Genomic DNA, 16,389 nt, shown 5'->3' with positions numbered 1-16,389 from the left:
TTATTTTCAACTAGAAGAACTTTTTATATCCTTTTCAGTGTATGTTAGAACAGGGTAGGATGGGTTCATTATCTCCTGGCAGGTGGAAGGAAATGGACAAAGTAGAATAGGAGCGGAAACCTGAAGAAGCTGAAAAAGAGGTGGGCAGGTTGGCCGTGGTTCTTTTGGAGGAGGCTATGGGCAGGTGAGTAAGAGCAAGGATCACAGGACCTCCAAAGACCCGCCCATGGGAGCCAAAGACATGTTGTTCAGACTATGGCAGTATTTTTGCAGGCCAGACAAGAACCAGCGTGACTGGAGTATATTAGAAAACACCTGACTTGAAAGACCTGTGGCTGCTGCCACTTAGAGTAATGAAGGAGCTGCTTTTTAAAGAGGAATATACCCTGAGAAGAGAGGAGCTGAAGAAGAAAACAATTCAATTTTTCATCGCTGAAATTGCTCCTAAACAGAAGAAAGTATTTGTAAATATCCTGGAAGATACTGAAAGAGAATTGAAAAGAGATTACTACCTCAGAGTGCAGTTTATTTTACAAACATTTGCCTGCTTTATTTTTGTAATTTGTGATTTATTCAAGTTGTGTTAAAATCTTACAACAGCAGTAGTGCTAACCACATCAGAGTCTTTCAGTGCTAGACCTTCAGTTTCAGTTCCGCACCCTGAGCTAGTGGCTAATTTCTCATGCTACTCACTGGTAGCTGAAGTTCTTTTTCAAGGGATTTTGTCTGTCAGTTCCTTTCTTAATAAATCAGTGTCTACCTCTTAAAATTTGCACTCGTCGTAAAACTGATGTCTATGCAAGAAAGCCAGATACTGAGTTAAGCAATGTAATTACAACCACTACCAAGAATTTCCTACCTTTAGAGGTTTTCCAGCCCTGTCAAATTAACACTGCAGTGAGACAGAATGCATAAAGTTGTATTGCCACACATTGTTTTGTACCTCCTGTATGGGACCTCAGTCTGGAAACTAAATATACACATACATTTGAAGTAAAAACACTAGTAACTGTGTCCAGAAATACTGCATCTTTTGTTTGTTTGCACTGTTGCCGTGAACTGCCTTGGAATTTTTGCGATTTCTGGAATGTGAACTTGTTTATTATTACTTCATATTTAGTGATTGCTGTAACCTTTTCTTTTAGGTCTTGACCATTACCGCCCTGAGGTCTTTGAACACAGTAAAAAGTTACTGCTTCACCTTTTGATTGCGTTATCTTGCAATAGCAACTATCAAGCCATTGCATCAGTGCTTCTTCAGACCAGAGAGATGAATGAGACCAAGACTCTAACAGTACAACCAGCATACTTACCTGAATATCTTTATACAGGTAATAAAGCAAAAGAAGAAAAGAACATTGCATTATACTGTGAGGTTTTTGAAAGTAGAATGTCAAGGTTACTTTCCTAAAATATAACAATTTTGATAAATTAAAGCGGTAAAGTGCAAATATGAACACTTCCCATTAATATTAATTCCATGTGAACTACCCTAGAGATGCACCCAAATTATTTTTAGATAAATTTTCATGATAGTGAGAAAGATATCTGATGTAAGGCAAAATATATAATGCAGAATTTTAAACATTAATACAGCTAATAACTTCCTAACTTCCCCTCAGGGAGCCAGGACTGCTTTAAATGAGGGCAATCACTCCTCAACCTTCAAAAGAAATGAATAAATAATTCCAACACAGGAACAGCAGCAAGAATACGCAGCTCAGATTTTCCATTATTAAGTTAAATTTCACATGGTTACACCCTCCTTTATATCACAGATACTGTTCTGAAATCTGTTTCTGCATTAGGAGGCTTACTTCAGACCTCTGCTGAGATGGGTGTTCTGTTAACTTTTAGCAATTTACCTATTTTTAAGGGGTTGGCTGGGAACAGTTTGTAGAAAGCAGCTAGCTAGATTTACTATTGTCATGTAATATTACTAAAAGCAAGCATACTGTTGAAATTTGAAGGAATCGCAGAACCAGTGTAGACTTATGGAGGTAGGATTAGTTGTCTGGGAGAGGGTGAGGAACTTTACCATACAGAGAGAAATGAAAAGGAGAGATAATTAAATTAGTGGCATTTCTGTGGTTCCTTAGAAATCTAACCAAAAGTAATAAACAGTTTGGCTTTATAAAGAATATTACTTGATAACTGATTATTGTTTTTTATGAGATACAAAAAATATTTTAGAGTAATGAGAAGAAGGAATATGTATTTCAGATCCATGAATTAATTTGGCCTTTTTAGGTTTCATTCTGAATAAAGTCTGTGCAAAATTACCTCACACGTGAATTTTCCATCTTGAGTTGTGTAGATCTCTTTTTCGATGCATGTCCATGAATTACTAAATACAGAATAAAATTCTTACATTAAAATTACATTACAGCTTTTCTGCCAAAATGAAAAACTGTTTTCATTCCTGTCTCTGAAAAACATAATTGGTACCCTGTGTCTGGGCCTCTTAAGTCCAAGAAGTTATCAAAACTTTGTATTTGGATTGGTTTTTTATCACCTAATATAAAGAGTGAGAGTGTGGGTGAATAGCTATAGCAAAGAAAAGAATCCTAATGGAAAATACTTCTGCTCAGGTTCGTTCCACATAATGTCGGGCAACTAAATTAAGAGTCTCTTGACCTGCAATGGATTTTGTCAGTAGAGAGGCCACTCCTGCTGCCAGTCTTCTCTCAAGGCCAATTTTTCTGTTGTAGGTACAGCCTAAGACGACTAGCAGTCTAGCTTTAAGAAAACAGGTCTTTTAGTTTCTAATTCCAGGTCTGAAGTTGTGTGGCAAGCTTTTGATCTAGCAGAACTCTTACTCAGATGCTTAACGTTAATGCTGAAAATATTTAGTATGAGTAGTCCAGTGTTTACAGTTACTAAAGGTGTTGAACAGAAGCCTTAAACATTTGTGTCTCCGTTTCCAGTACATTTGTAAAATTAGGACAACATCATTGTCCTAAAAATTCCACCCTGCAGAGGTTTTTTTCCTCATCAGACTAGCCCAGAGAAGTGAGCTGAACTTTGCATGCACTTAGCCAACTTCAAAATTCACTTTACAGAAAGACATCATTCTGATTGTAAAATGCCATGAAACATTTATCTTTCAAGTACTGTAGCCCTTGTGCAGTAAAAAAAAATCTTTGCTTTGGTATTTTTCATTTTATATTGGATTCTGCACATTTAGACACAGAGTACCGTTTTCACTCCCTCAATCGGCGTTTGAGGGTCGTTGTGTTCTGCAGGTTTTCCCCGTGTTTCCCACTAGAAGGTTTCTGTTGCTGACTCTGAAAGGAGCTGCTTGGCGGACACTTTCATCTGTAATGCTGGCCCAACAGTGCATTCCGTCTTTATCTCCTCCCTTCTGCTGGCAGGTGGCTTTGACTTTCTGCGGGAATACCAGTCATCTCCGGTGCCAGACTCCGGCTTGAGCTCCAGCTCCACCTCCTCCAGTATCAGTCTGGGAGGCAGCAGTGGAAATCTCCCACAGATTACACAAGAGGTTGAGGACATGGACACTGCTGCTGAAACAGATGAGAAAGCAAACAAATTAATTGAGTTTCTGACAACCAGGTAATGGAGATAAGCAGAAGATACGTTCGTATTTGAAATGCATACTTTCATGTCTTCTCTACAATTATCTGTAGCAACTTAAAAGACTCAAAGGAAAATGACCGACTTTTACAGTAATTACAGATTCCCATTCCTCTTTTATTGATACTTATAGAAGTAGACAGGTACTTAAAAGCACTATAGTGTCAGGAACAATAGGAAAAAATCTTGCCTGACAGGAATAAAAATTTTAATTGACTGATAGTATTATGTTCAACAATGAACTAATGGAAGAAAACAGTTTTATTATAAAATTAGATAGGAAGTGTGCAGGGCATAGTGAAAGACCATGGTGAAACTAATATTAACTACCGACTACAGCCAGCAGATCCTAGGCACAATGTTAAATTAAAAACCAGGAATTTGTTTATGCTGCTCTCTAAATGGTGTAACTTATATATTAAAAGAGAGGTTTTGTAAAATACAGCGTAGGAATATTTATTTACTTGTATTTTGCTCATAAAATTCTGTTCAGTTGCATGTTTTCCAGGCTATGACCCTGGAAATATCTCATTGCCTTTACAGTTTATATATTTTAACTGATTACATTTATTTCAGGTAACTCAAAGAAATTTTGCACTTTGTTATGTATTTCTTTAAGGGCATTTGGTCCACTTTGGTGCCATGAAGATATCACACCCAAAAATCAGAACACCAAGAGTGCTGAACAGCTTACTAATTTTCTGCGTCATGTGGTATCTGTATTTAAAGATTCCAAGTCAGGTAGTAATTTTTTTTCCTTTCATAATTAAAAGAATATTCCCTCAAGGTCACACTGAATGTTTATCCTATGACTTAGTAGATCTGTTTATGCAAAAGGATGACATACTGTATGTCTTAACAAGGATGTATAAGATATGAAAGAATTGTTTTTAAAAAATCATGTTAGATTGGACTGAGGTTGAATGTTAAATCAAACGTTTCTTCAAAGCTGTTGGTAGAAAGCCTTTTGATTGATAAAAGCTACCAGATAAAAGCTCCTCTATGTCCTGTTGGTAAAATACATCACAGTTACTAAGTAAATGTACTTTGTTAAATTTCTTCTGGCAATTAAATTTTACTTTTAATTTATTATGTTTTTAGAGCTTAGGAAATGTACTGATCGTATTTTGAAAACCAACACAGTCAGTAATTAAATATCTTCCAAGATCAAAGCAGAATGCAGCATCAGTATTTATATTTAAGATGTTATCCAAAGCCTTCTGAAGCTAATAGAAAGACTCCTAATTCAGCTTGGCTTTAGGTTTGGCAGTGTTCAGAAGTTATTGTGTTGCAGCCAGCAAGTATAGTGGGTGGCTTGAAAGTCTGCCGAGGAACTGCAAAAAAATTTAGATCAGACGAAGAATTTCAGGGTTTTGCTGACAAACAATTGGAATTTTGGTTTTGCAGTTTATTTTCTTACATTCTGTGTGAAATACATGTAAACAGTGGGAAATTCTCCCAAACCCAGACATTTCTGCATCTCCATTTCTCACAGGGTTTGCAGGATACACTACAGTGCATATCCTCCCCACAGAGTTGGTTCAGCCTGTTTATGACCCACAGTAAAGTCTATCATTAAGAAAAAAAAATTGATATACTATTCTTTTGCTTAGGTTTTCATTTGGAGCAGCATCTGAGTGAAGTTGCTTTACAAACAGCTCTTTCAAGCTCTTCAAGACATTATGCAGGTCGCTCTTTCCAGATATTCAGGGCCCTAAAGCAGCCCCTTTCTGCACATGCATTGTCTGACCTCCTGTCAAGATTGGTGGAAGTTATTGGAGAGCATGGAGATGAGATTCAGGTATGCATGTGTACATAATGCTTCTTAATACTGTTGATTTAATGTATTCTTAATTTAAAATTACCATTTTAACAAGATGTTCTGGAGTCAAGTGATGCAAAATAGAATGTAGCCTTACAAAAGGTTATCTCTGAGTTTACTGAATCTATATGTACCTTTTCAAAGTCTTCATCAGGCTGTTACAATCTTATATAGCTCTAAAGAGAACAACTAGAAAACATCTAGTAAATGTAACTCGAAATCTTCGTGATGACCATTTTTCCCCTTTTCACATCATTAATTTGTGCTTAAGGAACCCATCATCCTATATGGCAGTGTGAAGTAGACACCACCTCATTTCTCAAATGTTAACATATTTTGGAATAAAGAAATCCGCACCATCCATAACAATACAAAACTTACACTGACCTAATTTGATCCAGTCCTCTCTTAGTGAACTATGGTGTTCACTTGGTTTAGCTAAACAGGTTGTTCTCTCCTGAAATTTTACAGGAGAGACTATTTATTGCGAGATTCAAGACTTAACAAAGAGAACTACTAGCTCTTAATAAGAAATAGACTGACATCACCTCCATATTTTACTTAGGTAATGAAACTGCCACAAGATGACAGTAATATTCTGTCACAACTGCTTGTGCAGAATTTATATCAGTGACCTGCAGGTCAGAGGTTCTGTATGCCGTTCCCAGTCCCTTGATGGGATATGTATGCTTCTTGCATGCCTTCATAGGTCATCCAGAGGCAGAAAATAAAAGACAAATGCAGTGACATTTGTAGTGACTGTTCAGGGCAGTGGCATTGATGTGAATGTTGTTCTTTTTTCAGGAGAAATTACAGGTTTTCATTAGGTGCTTATTCCTTTTCTGAACTGAAGATTTTTAAACGTTCACTATTGTGAATGTCTTTGTTGAAATGGTTAACCTTGTGCATTGATAGGGGTATGTAATGGAGGCACTACTTACTTTGGAAGCTGCTGTGGATAATCTGTCTGACTGTTTGAAGAACAGTGATCTTTTGACGGTGTTATCACGGTAAGAGCCTGTTCTCCTAACTATATCTTTTTTTTTTCAGTGTCTCATGATATTAAGTGTTCAGTTCTGCAGTCTGACAGCATAAAATTGTTTTGATAGGACTGAGCTCATTTGTAACCTTCAGAGAACTAGACTAAGAGCACATCCGAGCCAAATTTTGCAATAGTTGAAATAATGTTGGTAGAACTAATGGAACTGTACAATGCATTGTAAATTCTGCCTTGCTGCGAGTTGGCTATAACTTACTTTAACATCCTTTAAAAATATTGTATGTTTTTTCACCTTTGTACCATATACTTGAAAACATATCTGGGAAGAAACATGTTTTTTGGAATATTGGTTTCATACAACCTGTCGTTCTCAGATGAAGTATTCCCCAAGAAGTAAATGATCATGGTTTGTTCTTCTCAATAAAACTAGGGAGAATTTTGTCCCATGTGTACATAACCCATGGATTTTGCCAGATGTGTAGACCATCTTTGTGAAACTCTTGGCCTTAAAGTAGACCTTTGTACATGGAGGGAAATTGCAGGCTCCTTCCGTAACACAGCTGCTGACAGTACTGAGGGAGATTAATGTCTACCTGACTCCTAATAGCAACAACAGAATAGGGAACGTTGTTTGAAAAATGTCCATAAGTTACCATGCTTTGCATGCAGAACAAAAATACAAGGGCTATCATTTTTGAAGCTAGTAGATAGGGTGCTATGTATTATACTGCAGTGGCAGAACACAAATACTGCCTTGTGACAGAGTAGAGGTGGGGAAATACAGCTTCTACTTTATAAACTAAGAGCTATTTATCTTTCCTTAGTGCACATTTCAGGAAAGAGCAAGATGGAGCAGAAAATAAGAAACAGTCCAGAAAGCAGTGGGATGCAATATTCTTTACCCTGACACTATTGATTCCATAAGATCCTCTTCAAATACTATAGACATAGGGACTCAGTATATGAGGTAGGAATGGGACCAGAGAGTCAGGAATTAGCTGTTCTCCAGAACAAATTTCCCTTGCATGTATCAACACAGCATGTTCATCTGTACAGATAATTGATAGGGATTGTCTGGATCATCACATGATAGTCCACGAGGAGGCATCAGTCACTGAAATTGAAACACCTCCACTTTCTGTAAACCATCTTGAAGAGATCTTAGGATATAGGCAGGGGAGGATGCAATGACAACAAGATTTCTGAAGGACCTGTAGTAGGAAGAACCTAGGCAGCCACATAACAGATGTCTTGAGGATAATGTGGCATATCTGTGGTTCTGCTTAAGATACGCTGTTTTTTCTGCCCACAGTTCTCACATTAGCCAGTAAGCCACTGTGCATTTTGCCTGCCAGCTTTTGCAAGTCTGGGGTTTGCTCCACTGATGAGGGCATTTTAAAGACCAAAATTGTTTTCAGTTCTACCACTGCCCCATATATATATGGGCATTTCGACAAGTCACTTCACAGCTCTGTATCTCTTATCCCCATGTCGTTCTTACCTATCTAGACTGTAGGCTATCCTGCTCTGGTTTGGTGCGGTGCCGCATGAACCTCACTTCAGTCATGACTGTGGGCACTTCTGAAAAAAAAGACAGGCTGCAATAGACCGTGTGGTGTTTTACTTTTCCTATTTAAATATTTATTTACAGTTTGATAAATATTTAACTTGCATTCAATATGTACAAGTTTCAAGCTGTGCATTCACACATTGCAATGTACGTTATATATTTTGGGTTCAGTTCATCTTCGCCAGATTTAACATCAAGCACCAAGCTGACTGCAAACCGGAAGAGCACAGGACAGCTGAATGTGAATCCTGCAAGCGGTAACACAGCCACTGCTGAACGAAGCAGGCACCAGAGGAGCTTCTCTGTACCCAAAAAGTTTGGAGATGTGGACAAGTCCTCAGACCCACCACGCAGTGCCACACTAGACAGAATTCAGGCGTGCACCCAACAAGGCCTGTCCTCTAAAACCAGAAGCTCATCTTCTCTAAAGGACAGTCTTACTGACCCATCCCATATTAACAATCCAACCAACCTACTGGCCACCATCTTCTGGGTTGCTGTGGCTTTGATGGAATCAGATTTTGAGTTTGAGTATCTAATGGCATTGCGGTTACTGAATAAACTTCTGGCTCATTTGCCGCTAGATAAAGCTGAAAACCGGGAGAAGTTAGAGAAGTTGCAAGGGCAGCTGAAGTGGGCGGACTTCTCAGGGCTTCAGCAGCTACTCCTGAAAGGATTCACTTCCCTTACTACCACTGATCTCACACTACAGCTTTTTAGTTTGCTGACACCAGTGTCTCGAATATCCATGGTGGATTCCTCTCAAGCTATAGGTAAATCCAGTATACTTTCCTCTCTTTCAGTTTCCGTTGCTTTGACATTTGATGACAGAATTAGGCTATCTGCACAAAACCAAAAATGGCATTTTTTCTTTCTCTTCTAATATGGCATAATGTACTTTTGCTTTGAGTTGGGTGTGCTTTTTGGAAACTGCATAGTAATGTGACACGTTTCTGAAAAGTGAATCTATTGCACAATAAAGTTTTGGAGGAAAGCGGTCATGTATTATTTCACATTTAGTTTCTAGTGCTTAGCAGCATATAAAGTTTCTGACTGCTGACAAAATAAATATAGGTAAGGACATACTGTGAAATTTTCTAGAACCTATTTTGGCTGGTTTTTCCACAGAATTATTTTCAGAATATCACAAATTATTTTATTTTAAATTAGTGCTTCATGGGATTTTTCCTAGAAATATAAATATTGAAAACTCTTGTACACTTTTAGATAAACTACAATAGCACATTAGCCAGTGAGGAAAGAGGCCTGGGTTATAAGGAAATATGGTAACATTTTGAAATTCCCGATTATTTAGTTGGTGTTGTGACCACTTCTTAATTATATTTCTTGAAGAGACTTCCTGTATTGTTCCAGATATTTACTCCTCTGTCTCAGTCAGAACACAGATGTTAAGTCAATTGTGCAGGCTTCACAACTAAGTCATAACAAGCTTAGAGACAGAGTAAGGGAATGAATGCCATCTCTTAAGCACCCGTGTGGTGCCTGTGTTCCGGACTTTGGTTGGGCAATTCACACTTGGACTGTGACGGTACCATCTGGGGGTATTTTTTTCTTTTCCCTGAGTATAAGGAAGCCTAGCGAAATTACGCTTCTAGCTTAGGCAACTTGTTTAATTGTGTAGAACGAGAGGGAATGAATGGTTAGCAAGATATTTTCATAGATAGAGTCTTTCTTTTCAAAAAACAGATTGTGTCCAGATACAATTTTTTGACTTCTGAGCTCTGAGCTCCCACCTGAACTGGAGCAGCTTTTGTTGCAGCTCGCGGTTACAGTTGCTGTCTGTAGTTCATCAGTTACCTTGAGCTATGAGTTGGTGCAGAAGAGCTGAATCCCAGCTCCAGACAAAGCCCTTACGCTAATGACACAGCAGCTGGCACTTGGCACAGGAGCCATCTCCTAGCTTCAAAACCACCATTTGAGTAGTCTCATCTGACCAGTTCTGTCAGAATTTTGATTCATTATTATTATTGTTATTATTAACTTGAACAGTATAAAACAATGGAAGCTGTGCCTGGCAGCCTGACCAAAACAGTTGTTCATTTATCAATACTCATTAAATTTCTTCTTGTGTTTTAGCAGCAGTAATGAAAATGCCACCAGTTAAGACTGCCAATAAGCCCGTTAAGTGGAAAAGATAAACATACTCTCTAACAGGAATAAAATAGACACTTCTGTGAGATATTTTATCCTGTAAATACCTGTTTGTGCGATAGTGTTTGCAGAAATAGGTTCATGCTTTGTAACAGTACTGTTGCCTAAATGATATACTGGATTTTCAAATTAAGGCCCCTTTAAGACAAAGGTGGCATGGCCAGTGGCGTGAACAACTTGACAATCTCTGTGAGTTTACAGCTAATGTAATATTGAAACTGTGACCTCCTATGAAACACCAACTTGAAGATCACTGTGGCTTTTGCTGTCCAAAATACATATTTTATTCTGTATTTTCCTGTTCTAGGATTTCCACTGAATGTTTTGTGTCTCCTGCCCCATTTAATTCAGCATTTTGACAGCCCAAACCAGTTTTGTAAAGATATAGCTGAAAGGATTGCTCAGGTATCAAATTTATTTATTGTTTTGTCAGTCCTCAGACCCTGTAAATGCAGTTGCCTTCTTCTTAATGTGTTTTGTAATTTATATTTAATTAGGTTTGTTTGGAGGAGAAGAACCCCAAGCTATCAAATCTTGCACATGTCATGACCCTTTATAAAACACACAGCTATACAAGAGACTGTGCTACCTGGGTAAATGTGGTTTGCCGTTATCTTCATGAAGCATTTGCTGATACTACTTTGAGTATGGTTACATATTTGGCTGAGGTAAGTTTTCAAAGATATTTTACGGTTTTAACTCTTCTGTTGCCTAACAAACCAAAGAGCTGAAGTCTGCCGGCAGATTACTGGGGGCTCTCTGTAGCTGTTACTTATATTTAAGAGTAAAAAGCAGAAATTAGCAGAAAGAAAGGGAATTACTATAAGAAATCAATATTGAACACTGAAACAAAAGCCAGAAAAAGTCTGCGGGGCTGATACGTCTTAAAGGCAGCTTCACTTATCAGCCAGTCAGATTTTCTCCGCTGTGAAAGAGAGAGAAACTGGACAACATTTATTTAGATCCCACTGAGGAAAATAAGAGAAGGACTAATTCCAGAAGGGGTTTAGCAGCATAAATAAGATATCATCTGCTATATAAGGATCTGGTTCTCGATACAAATTTGTATGCATTCCTCTAACACTGAATGGGATCATCTTGCTGCGCAGGTTTTCCCCTGTACTCACTTATACTTAACATTTCTCACACGTGGAGTATAGACCTCATGCACTGTTGTTGCTGGGGATCCAAGGTTCAGTTCTGCTCTTTAGCTTAAGGTCACTTGATCTTCTGCCTCCTGTGTCAGATCAGTATCAGGGCACTATTTTCTTGTAGAGTTCTCAGATTTATCCCCTCACTTCTATGCTGTAGTGAGATGCTTTGTCTCCCCCCTCATACAGGGAGAAAACAGTTCTGTATTCATGACATAAATTCACTTAATTTCTTTAGAGCATCTTTGTTTTTTGGAGCAGATTCATTCTCCCCTCTGCCAAAGCATCTACAGAAACTCCACAGGCAACTCTGATACTGGCTATCCACAGATTTTCAAGAACCTAAGAGGCCAGACTGTGGTCCCACACTCACTCAGACTTCAGAGCAAACTTGGCCCTGCTGCCTTAAGCTGCAGTTCCTCACTTTGTTTGCACAAGTAAACAATCCTATCAGGTCTTGACTGATGGTGAAAACCGTGACTCTCCTGTAAGAGACTAAACCAGGACCCTGAGGTTTTTCAGTCTGTTTTCAAATGCTGTAAAAATTGAGGTTTAAACTCTTTGTCCTTTGCTTTCCCCTCTGAGCTTGCCCCTCTGTTTTCCCTTCAGCGCTTTATGTGCAGTTACTAGTGCTGCAGCACCTCCACAAAGGCCATTGCACGTGATCTCGCTCCCCTCAAAACAGGCTTAGATGTGCATCTGGAGACTCTTTCTTTGCACTTCCCTTTTGCTATAGATTGGCACCACGCTACTATATTAACTGCAAGTTAGGCAGGTTTTTGACCGTAATTAAGGCACATTCCTCACATAGCACCATCATCGCAGGATGACAGAGTAGTAAGGACAGCTTCCTTTCTCTATTTACATTGACTGCAGCTCTGTTGAGTCTTGTCTGGGAATATTTGTATGGGCATAGGGTAGCTACCAGTCTGGAGGAGGAGCAAGAGAAAAGAAACCATCTTGTCCAGCCTGCTGTGGCCATGAAAAAGATTTTTCCAGCATTCAGAATGTGTTTCCCCTTTTCTTCTTAGTTAATCCCCAGACCAGGATAAACAATGTGCTCCTGTGTCCTATAAACTGACCGTGGGATATCCTGTCAATAGGTAAAGCCAAATGGGTTAACAGCCCACTGAGCAATCTGCAGTTGAATGTTATAGCCATTGGTTACAGAGCCTCGAGCTTTAACAATCCTGGCTCAGTCCCCAGTGCTTGGGCCTGAGGGAAATTGTGAGACATGCAGTGCTTAAGAATAATAAAGGAAATCTGTGTTGCAGCAGTGACCCCTCCAAACACACAGGTATACCTTCAGAAGGGGACTTTCTACCACAAGTTACTAAGACTATGAGAACAAATGCTCTCAACAGAAGGTAAAAGCTTCAATTATTGCCATTCAGGCAAAAATCTGCATTTAACTTATTTGATGGCAGATAATTGCTTGTCAGCTAGGAGTATGATCCTAGCATAAAATAAGACATTTCAACTGTGCAAACCTTACAGTGACAAGCAGTGCTCCTTACTCAGTTTTACACATTACAGCTCCATGCATGAAAAATTATCATTTCTTCTAGAAAAATACCTGGGCATTTCAGTCTACAGATGAGGAAAAATCACTATTTAATAGTGCAGTAGAACTTTGAACCTCCACTACCAAAATCAGCATACAAACACTTTACTGAAAGCTTACTTTGATTTTATGTTAGATTTTTGCATGTAAATTTTTTAAAATCAACCTTGTACTGTGAGAGCACAATCATTCTTGGAGCATATCTGAATTGAGATGGGTCACATGTTAAACTAGTGATTCATTAACTCCAGGGTCATGCTTGGACTTAATTAGCTAATGCTATTAATACAGAAGGAACAAGAAACCACACAGTGGATAGTAATGTGCTCATGGTAGGTGTTTCCTCCTCCTCCCTGTTAGATAGAGGATTGCTTGTGATAGAAGCATGAGCATTCACAACCTGTTCAAAGCCAAGGAATCACTAGAGATTAAAACATCTGTGTTGCAAGGGGAAACATATCCTAGATCAGGCATTATCCCACTAACGGCTTGTCTATCAGACATGGCTTGTGAAATGCCTTCTTTATTTCCTCAGTGGACACAGAAGACGTTTGCTTGCTTGACTGACATAGTCTAAGAGCTGAGTATCTTTTCTCACTTGCTGCCAGATTTGGAGGGGTGAAGGGAACTGTCTCCTGCAGTAGCGCCCCAGCAGCCACATCAACCAGCAGCAGCCAGCCCAGGCAAGGCAGCCCTTGGAAGAGGAGGCTCTGCTCTCCACTTAGTTCTAGGTTAGTTGCTGCTTCAGGAAAGGGACAAATGTTGCTAACAGAGTGTGGATCCCTAAACCCAGATAAGACCTGGATAGTTACCACACACTAACAAGAGAGGAATCCACAGTTCTTCAAAACAATTCATATGGATGAGAGTCAAAAAAAAAAAAAAAAAAGACTGAGAACAGTTATGATTTCTGCTTACAAATACAGTGGAAACTCTTTGTCCTGGAACTCACTGATCCAAATGATGTGTTACCACAACTCTATCTTGCTGCTATTTCTGTTACTTCTGGCAGCAAAAGAATTCTTATTGTACTAAATGCATTTTAAAATTGCTGTTCTTTTTTTAAATTGAAATACTCTTTCTTATTACAAATTCATGATGTATTTAAGTACACACTTGGACTGTCAACCACCACATATACTCATCTGAACAAGTGAAAACTGGCACAGTCCACAAATGTTTAGAGTTTAAGGGGCAAGAGCTGTTTAAGTGAAAGGATTCTGTTGACAGCAAATTTATACAAACTGTATTGGAAATTAGAAGCTTTCGGAGATAAAGTTCCTAGAACAGCTTTCTAACCAGCAATAGAGACAGAATTTCCGTTATTTCCCAAGAATTCTTTTTCCTATCACAAAAGTGATTATCTGATGCAGTAGCCTCTGTCAGAGAACAAAAAAAACTTCTTTCTCTCATCCAGATAGTTTCTTCTAATCCTTTATTCCTACACTGAAATGGTATACCGGCTGATGCACTGGATCATATAAACTATTTACAAGGAAGGAATCAAATCTTCCATTGCAAGATCCTAATGGAAGGCAAGAAAAAGTCTATAACCCTGTTTTGAAGAAGAATTGCTAATAAAAAAATTTTATCTGTCAGTAAAGGTATCCATGGGCTGAAGCACGTTACCATGTAGTACCTTTAATTTAAAAATTCTTGCTGTCTTTTTGTAGAGGAATAAAGCATAGTGGGTTCCATCTATTGTGCTGTTAATGGAATTTGCCTACTTTGTTTTATGAATCACTGGTTACTACTCACTTTTACTGGTGAAAGAAATCGGAAGATATTTAGCAAGATGAGATAGGTGTGTGTCCTAACTGATCGTTCCATTTTGGCCAGCATGAAGCCTTCTCATTCAATAAAAAGAGGAGTCTTGTCGTTCAGACCAGCAAGGACATGTAATAAATTACTAGGCTTCACTTGGATAACAGTTGAAATTTTTCTCTTGATGGAAGACATGAGGCAGCACAGAGTTTTTATAAATAAGGGTTTTCTAGATCCTAATATCTCTAGTAACGAGTGTTAGAAGAAGTTTTTTGTCAGCCTGAATGGAAGGATAGAATCTAGTCTTGAGCCTCTAGTAACCTCCAGCAATAATACCTGATTGCCTCTGAAATTTGTGGGGTGGGACAGGACCTGTCACCAATGAAAGAACGTGCTACCTTCCAGGAAATTTTCAGCTGAGGTATTTTACACACGTGTGCAAACATAGCACATCTGTCTGTACGCCTCCTAAATTACTGTCATGTATATATATGAGCATAGTTGCATTTCCAAGGTTCATTATGGTATTCCGGGATCTACACTCGGGTGTTCCAAAATTCCAGGATTTAGATCAAGCCCTTTTTTGTATTAGCCTCTACAGTAAAAGAGCCCAGGGACTCCATCTCCTCCTTAACAGAAAATGTTTCCTTGGCAGTTACAGACAGTAAGCACTGGCAATGAAGTATATTTGGATAAATATATATTGATGTCTGAATAGTAGTAGTTTTGTTTCTTCAGCATGTTTTCTTTTTTCTCACTGCCTTTCAGCAAAGGTAGAAATAAACAGATACTCCCCTGTTTTTGTTGGATGTGCTTCCCCAATTACAGTGTAAATTTTACCTGCCAGTTTACTCAACTGCTGAATGTGTTTTCTGGATAAGTTAGGACAGGCATATATAAAATGTATGTTTCATTATCAAAAGAGGCTAGCATTTGGCTCCCAACTTAAAACTCTTTTTTATTTCGCACTTGTATCATCATCGCTTGTAAAATGGCATTGCAAAATCAGTGAGTGAAGAGAGATTAACGGTACAAATGGTATTCATGAAACTAGTAGCTTTTTCCATAAGAAGAAATGTCTCAAAACGTAGTTATTTTCACTTTTTTTTTTTTAACAGCTACTAGAAAAGGGCCTTCCCAGTATGCAACTGTCCCTCTTACAGATGATCTACAGTCTTCTTAGTTATATGGACCTGTCAGCTATTCCTGTGAAACAGTTTAACATGGAAGTGCTAAAAACTATTGAAAAATATGTACAGGTAAATACCGTATCTTCTTTATATTAACATAAGAACTTAGCAGTATTTGCTATCATAAGTTGATTTTCTTTATAAGAATTTAAGACTAGATTAGCAGGGAGGACTGCAACTGTCCAGTGTGGTTCATTAACATCCTGATGCCTAATAGACTGCGCGTCCCCAGATGCCCAGCTGTGGGTTCACTGTGTGGGAAGGGTTAGGCTGCAGCTATGCTACATCGGGAGCAAGCTTAATACCAGGCAGAGCCTAACTGACTACCCTTTTTAATTATTAGCATGAGGGAGATGTGGCATAAGCACTTCCCTTCAGAGACTTCTGCACCTAGTTCCGGCAAATGGAAAATACATATTTCTACTAGGAATTCACAGCTGTAAAGAGCCTGTGTCAAGCCAACTTTTCTGTTAAATGTGAATTCTGCAATGGCCTGTATATTTATTCATACTGATTAAGGCATTCAGGGCATTCATAGGTAGGAGATTTTAAATCCTTTGCC

The 16,389-nt window shown here is 38.5% G+C and overlaps 1 protein-coding gene across 1 annotated transcript in view; it reads left to right on the top strand.

Annotated features, from left to right (window-relative positions):
- Window positions 1-16,389, top strand: part of FRY (FRY microtubule binding protein) — a 175,930-nt gene that overhangs the window by 122,537 nt on the left and 37,004 nt on the right. The window contains exons 39-47 of the mRNA XM_075139803.1: window positions 1,146-1,331; window positions 3,375-3,573; window positions 4,214-4,335; window positions 5,208-5,395; window positions 6,332-6,426; window positions 8,158-8,759; window positions 10,466-10,563; window positions 10,656-10,826; window positions 15,756-15,896. Coding sequence (XP_074995904.1) covers window positions 1,146-1,331; window positions 3,375-3,573; window positions 4,214-4,335; window positions 5,208-5,395; window positions 6,332-6,426; window positions 8,158-8,759; window positions 10,466-10,563; window positions 10,656-10,826; window positions 15,756-15,896 — 1,802 coding nt within the window. The remainder of the gene's footprint in view (window positions 1-1,145; window positions 1,332-3,374; window positions 3,574-4,213; window positions 4,336-5,207; window positions 5,396-6,331; window positions 6,427-8,157; window positions 8,760-10,465; window positions 10,564-10,655; window positions 10,827-15,755; window positions 15,897-16,389) is intronic.

The sequence above is a fragment of the Calonectris borealis genome, chromosome 1 (genome assembly GCF_964195595.1).
Source record: "Calonectris borealis chromosome 1, bCalBor7.hap1.2, whole genome shotgun sequence".
Lineage (NCBI taxonomy): Eukaryota > Metazoa > Chordata > Aves > Procellariiformes > Procellariidae > Calonectris > Calonectris borealis.
The sequence above is the reverse complement of the archived record's forward strand: the minus strand, read 5'-3'. Positions and strand labels throughout refer to the sequence as shown.